At 47.0% G+C, this 5,296-nt stretch overlaps 1 protein-coding gene across 3 annotated transcripts in view; it reads right to left on the bottom strand.

The window, feature by feature from the left end:
* The window catches only part of IFNAR2 (interferon alpha and beta receptor subunit 2), an 11,567-nt gene that overhangs the window by 3,170 nt on the left and 3,101 nt on the right, over positions 1–5,296 (bottom strand). The window contains exons 1-5 of one of the 3 annotated variants that reach the window (XM_029965896.1): positions 2,966–3,336; positions 2,526–2,655; positions 2,055–2,224; positions 573–745; positions 169–331 (exon numbers count right to left, since the gene is read on the bottom strand). In XM_029965896.1, the coding sequence (XP_029821756.1) occupies positions 169–331; positions 573–745; positions 2,055–2,224; positions 2,526–2,655; positions 2,966–3,092 (763 nt within the window). In that variant the 5' untranslated portion in view covers positions 3,093–3,336. Of the gene's footprint in view, positions 1–168; positions 332–572; positions 746–1,496; positions 1,622–2,054; positions 2,225–2,525; positions 2,656–2,965; positions 3,337–5,296 lie in introns of those variants that run through there. The other 2 variants (XM_029965897.1, XM_025894571.2) reach the window with 2 other exon arrangements.

The following is a 5,296-nucleotide window of genomic DNA, read 5'->3' as shown; positions in this document are numbered from 1 at the left end:
GGGGAGTGTTGGGGTGTCCTGGGCAGGGCAGGGCTTGGACTGGGTGAGCCCTGGGAGTCCTTCCAAGCTCAGGATATTCCATGATTCCATATCACCTATCATTTTGCAGGATTGAGTTGTAAATGTCCCCACACCACCCACCCAGACAAAGCCTTCCAGCACAGTTACCTGGGTGAGCCATGGAGCCTGAAAGGACACATTTCCAGGGCGAGGGGATGGAATGTTTGTTCAGGGATGCAGAGACCACAACAGACACACAGTAATTCCTACTTGGATACAATTCCTCAATGACAGTACTGAAAACTTCTTCAGTGGTTTTCTCCTGTGCCCTCTGCCAAAGAAAGTCAATGTTTTAAAGTCAGTTATTGGCCTAAAAAGAGATCCCTGGTCACTCTCCCAGACATGCTACTCTGTGGTAAAAGATTGTGCTGGCCACTGTCTTTCTTCTAAGAAAACACATTTCTGTGTTTTCTTTTGCTTCCACTCACATATTTGCTCCTGGGGACCTGCTCACCCTTTTATGCTTTCTGTGTTTCTCCCCGAAAGCACAGATAAACCCCAATGTTCTTTACCTTGTCCTCTCTATCCTGTGATTTCAGTGTTATTTCATAATCAAGCTCTTCATAGATATCAATTAAAGAAAGCAGCTTTCCCTTTTCTCTGTAGTGAGAGGTTGGCAGCTTCATGGTGACATTTATGCAGTTTAGACAAGGAGTTACATTAACTTCTGGTGGTCCCAGGCGTGCTATTGAAAAACAAGAAAGGGAAAAATAATGGAAAAAATACACACTATATATTCAGTACCTGCTGTATTTTGGTGATGGATATGGAGCCAATTAAGCAGATTCCACAGTTTGCCACTGCTGGAATTCCACAAGGCCTTGGAGCATTTAACTCCCACAGTCAAACCATAATTTCCCACAGGACTGCATTTTAAAATCAGAAAGGAGTGGGGGGGAGGGAAGAAGCAGAGAGGGGTCAGAGGTTTTGCTTCAGCTTCACAGAGATCTGAGCTTTGCATCTACCTGAGACAAAAGCTGAGGTAAATGCACAGAATACAATCCCAGACTGGTTTGGGTTGGGAGGGACCTCAAAGCCCATCCAGTGCCACCCCTGCCATGGGCAGGGACACCTTCCACCAGCCCAGGTTGCTCCAAGCCCCGTCCAGCCTGGCCTTGGACACTTCCAGGGATCCAGGGGCAGCCACAGCTTCTCTGGGCAACCTGGGCCAGGGCCTCCCCACCCTCACAGCCAGGAATTCCTTCCCAATATCCCATCTAACCCTGCCCTCCTTCAGCTTAAGGCCATTCCCCCTTGTCCAATCCTTTCTATCCAACCCAGTGCTGAGGGGCTCCAGGTCTCCTCCTCAGGGATGTTCTCAAACCCCTCAGTTACCCTCGTGCCCATTCTCCCCATCCCCTTCAATCCTCCCTCATTTCAGAGCCTGGAAGTGGCCACAGCAGCTGCCTCTGGGCTGAGCTCAGAGGGAACATGACCTGTTTCTCCTCCATGGTCCTCCAACTGCTCCTCAATCTCTGCCTCTGTTACTTCAAAACTCAATTCTAAGCACAACCAAAGTGAAGCCACCTCTGGCATTATAAATGTCCCAGCTGAGAGGCACCTTCAGAAAGGAGAAATGAGGGTGATGGACAAGCAAGTAAACCTCTTTCCCTACACCTACTGCAGACATGGAACTTCTTTAACTCAGCATTCACTACTCCAAGACATAAAAACAATGTGTTTTTATTTTTCAGTTACGTATCTTTTGCACTTCAGAGATTTTTACTTTATATTTGTCAATACTTGACACGATGCTCTTTCCTTTACATTTACATATATATTTTTTATTTCAAAACCAGATTTTTAATTTCAAGTCCATTTATCAGAACTACTATCAGCCACTAATTTAAAAAAAAATAAGTCTTGTAAGTGACTTAGATACAAATAGCCACTGATCCAGTTAGCTTGGAGTCTCACTGCAAAGGCAGAATATAATTTATACATCAGCTGTTGACACAAACCTCTAAAATGAGAAATGCAGAGAGAGAACTCACTCTGAGTTAGTGGTGCAAAACGCAGCACGGAAGAGTTGAACACCCTGGTTCCTGTGATGCTCTGAACAAATGCATAATACTCAGTGGACGTGTCTTTGAACTCCTCTGTCAGGTCACAGGAGAGCTGTGCAGTGCCTGAGCACTGCCTGGCACTTGTCCAGTCCCAGTTCCTGTAAGAAAAGGCAAAATAATCTGAATTCTCTGACATAAGAAAGCATGAGAGTGTGAGGAAAGCATTTCTCAGTGAAAAAGCAAGAAAACCTCAGCCTTAGTATTTTCACAGAATTCCAGGAAAAGCCCTCCCAAGCCCATGGATCCCCCCTGTGCCCCATCCCCACCTTGTCCCCCAGCCCAGAGCACTGAGTGCCACGGCCAGGCCTTGCTGGGACACCTCCAGGGCTGGGCACTCCAAACCTCCCTCCCATTTGAGTCAATAAACAGTAAAATTTGTGCCCTATTTCCCAGCCTTGCCTGCGGGGTCTGTAGAACACCCTGTAGGAGGTTGGCACAGCTGGGTCATTCCTTGCCTGCCAGGACAGAATGTGCTGGAAGTTGTTGGACTCCATATGCAGGTTGTGAGGAGGCCCTCCCAGAATTCTTTCTAGAAAGGGAAAAATAACACAAACAAACAACAAACACCACATGAAAATGATGGCACACGAGTGTGAGACCAGGACAGTTCTACTAAACAAACCCAGTTAGAGCAACTCAGTATTTGCCCCCAGAGCAATGAAGCAGAGGACAGAGTTCAGCACGACAGACACAGCAGTGCAAGGGATGGTGCTCCTGGGCTACATTTCTGTGAAGTTCCTCCTTCAAAAAGCACAAAGTTTTAAAATGGAGCTTGGTGAGGGTGTGCAAGCTATGAAATGTGTTAGGGAAAGCACGTGAAAGATGATAAAAACTCTTACCAGGCAGGCTGCAAACAGCTGCAGACAGAAAGCCGAGGTACGCTGGAAAGTGAAAGTGGGAGTTAATGCCCCGTGTGTCTGCAGGGGGGCAGTTCAGCTGCTGCCAACTCACTGCAATGCTCAGCATTCCCTCAGTGCCACTGGCACCTTCCTTCACACCCTCCTGCTGCTTTCCTCCACACCTCCCACCTGCAGGGTCTGGGAGAACTGACCCTGTCACCAATCCAGGGCTCCAAGGAGCTGGTTCTTGGATGGCTCCACTGTGTTCAGGCTCGTGCTGATCCCTCCAGATGGGGCTCCAAACCCAGTGTGCACCAACACACCCAAGGTGTTCTTGTCAAACACTGTCTCAGAGGGCTCTGACTGTATTCCAGGTCCCTCACTCTGTCTGTTAAACACCATTTCGAGTCATGACAAGAATTTTAGAACCGATCTGGGAACAGATTCTATTGTTGCTGGAATCATTCTCATGGGTTGTAGAATCACAGGATGGTTTGGGTGGGAAGGGACCTCAAAGCCCACCCAGTGCCACCCCTGCCATGAGCAGGGACACCTTCCACCAGCCCAGGGTGCTCCAAGCCCCCTCCAACCTGGTCTTGGACACTTCCAGGGATCCAGGGGCAGCCACAGCTTCCCTGGGCAATCCTGATATTCCAAAGGTTTCTTCATCCTCCTGTACAACCTTCCAAGAGACTGTTCAACCCCCAGGGTCTCACTGTATCCAGACTCTTTTCCTTGGCCAACCCACTCTTTGATCATTCCTATCTTTTCAGTGGTGCTTCAAAGCACTCTGGGAATTACTGTTCTGTCTGACCTTTCTAAATTCTTTTCCTCAAGCTCCTCCAGCCTCCCTTCTGCTTTCTGGGTGCAGCCAATAGAAACTTCCTGTCTTCATTTTAAGGCATTTTGTGGTCATTCCCCTGACTCATGAGATGCCAACTCCCACACTCAGTTGGCCAAAGAAGTCACTACTATAATTTCAAACACGTTTTTTCCCATGCTTTAGATGAATTCCATGGAAAAATCTGCCAAGTTACTTCATTATCTTCCCCAAAACTCTCTTTTTTCTTGACCTGACGTGTCAACAAGACAAGCCCCAGTAAGAATGGCTATGAAAAGAGAACAGAACTCTAGGGTATACATTAAAAAATAAAACCACTTATGGAGACCCACAAATAATGGTTAGGACAGGACTATCACACAGTGCTTGAGTTTGGAAGGGATTCCTGGATTCAGCTCCTGACTTTGTGAAACACAGAACCAGAATACATATCCTGGTAGAGGGGATTGGGAATAGTTGTGTCAGTGGGAACTGATGTGCTGGGAGAATTTCCTCATGGATTAATGCAGTTATTTTCTGATCTTTGCCTACTGCTGCAGAGAGAACTGGAAGAGGAAAGGAAATATTTCCTACATGATTAATTAAAGAGATTTCTGCCCAGAGTCTTTGTGGCCACAGAGAAGTGCCTTAAGAATTGCCCTTTCCCTGGTGGGGGCACACACAGAACACACACAGATCCACCTGGGCCATGAGTTTGCTGAGTTCACTTGGGAAGGACACTCAGCCAGGTGTCTCTCACCAACGTGGCTCTCTGGACACGTGTCTCAAACTCAGCTGTGCCCCCAGCAGCCCTTCTGAAAGGAGGTGCAAAGACACCAAGCAGCAAACTCGAGCTGCACACACAGGAAATACAGATTCCCACAGGGCAGGAAACTCCTCTCTGCAGCTTTATGTTGCCATTCAAACCACAGACATCATCTTTCTTGTCCTTGCACTTGGACATTAACACTGAACAATAAACATCCCCTTACAGAACTGCAGTTAGAAGCAGAACAACTGATTTCTTTCCTGGTAGTAACAGATCACCTACATGGGAAAAAGCACCTGGTGGGGATGAACAACAAAGCAATATCTTAACTGTTATTATTCTTTAGCTGCCACGAGCTCAGATCTGTAATTATCTGTGCCAGCTGCCTTGCTGGTGTAGTTCCTGTCGACAAAAATGTTTCTCTGTTCTTTCCATATTTAATTTTTCAATGCCTCTTCCCCATGGAAATCAAATTCCGTCCAGCAGGAGTTCAAACAGCCTCTGAACTTTGTTTCAACAAACATGTTTAGCAAAGAGAGTTGAACAGTTGCAAAACTGTTTATGTTACAGTGTTACGTAAGAGACACAGACCACAAAAACCTCTCAGACCAAATAACCAGGAAAACTGAGACTGGGGAAATGAAGATGGTTTGTGAACTGAGTGGGGAATCTTCTTTACCATCCTGGAGTTTCTGCTCATCCCTGGAAGTGTCTCAGGCCAGGTTGGACGGGGCTTGGAGCA

The sequence above is a fragment of the Manacus vitellinus genome, unplaced genomic scaffold (assembly GCF_001715985.3).
Source record: "Manacus vitellinus isolate BGI_N305 unplaced genomic scaffold, ASM171598v3 scaffold_122_pilon, whole genome shotgun sequence".
Taxonomy (NCBI): domain Eukaryota; kingdom Metazoa; phylum Chordata; class Aves; order Passeriformes; family Pipridae; genus Manacus; species Manacus vitellinus.
This window is presented reverse-complemented; position numbering and strand designations above follow the sequence as displayed.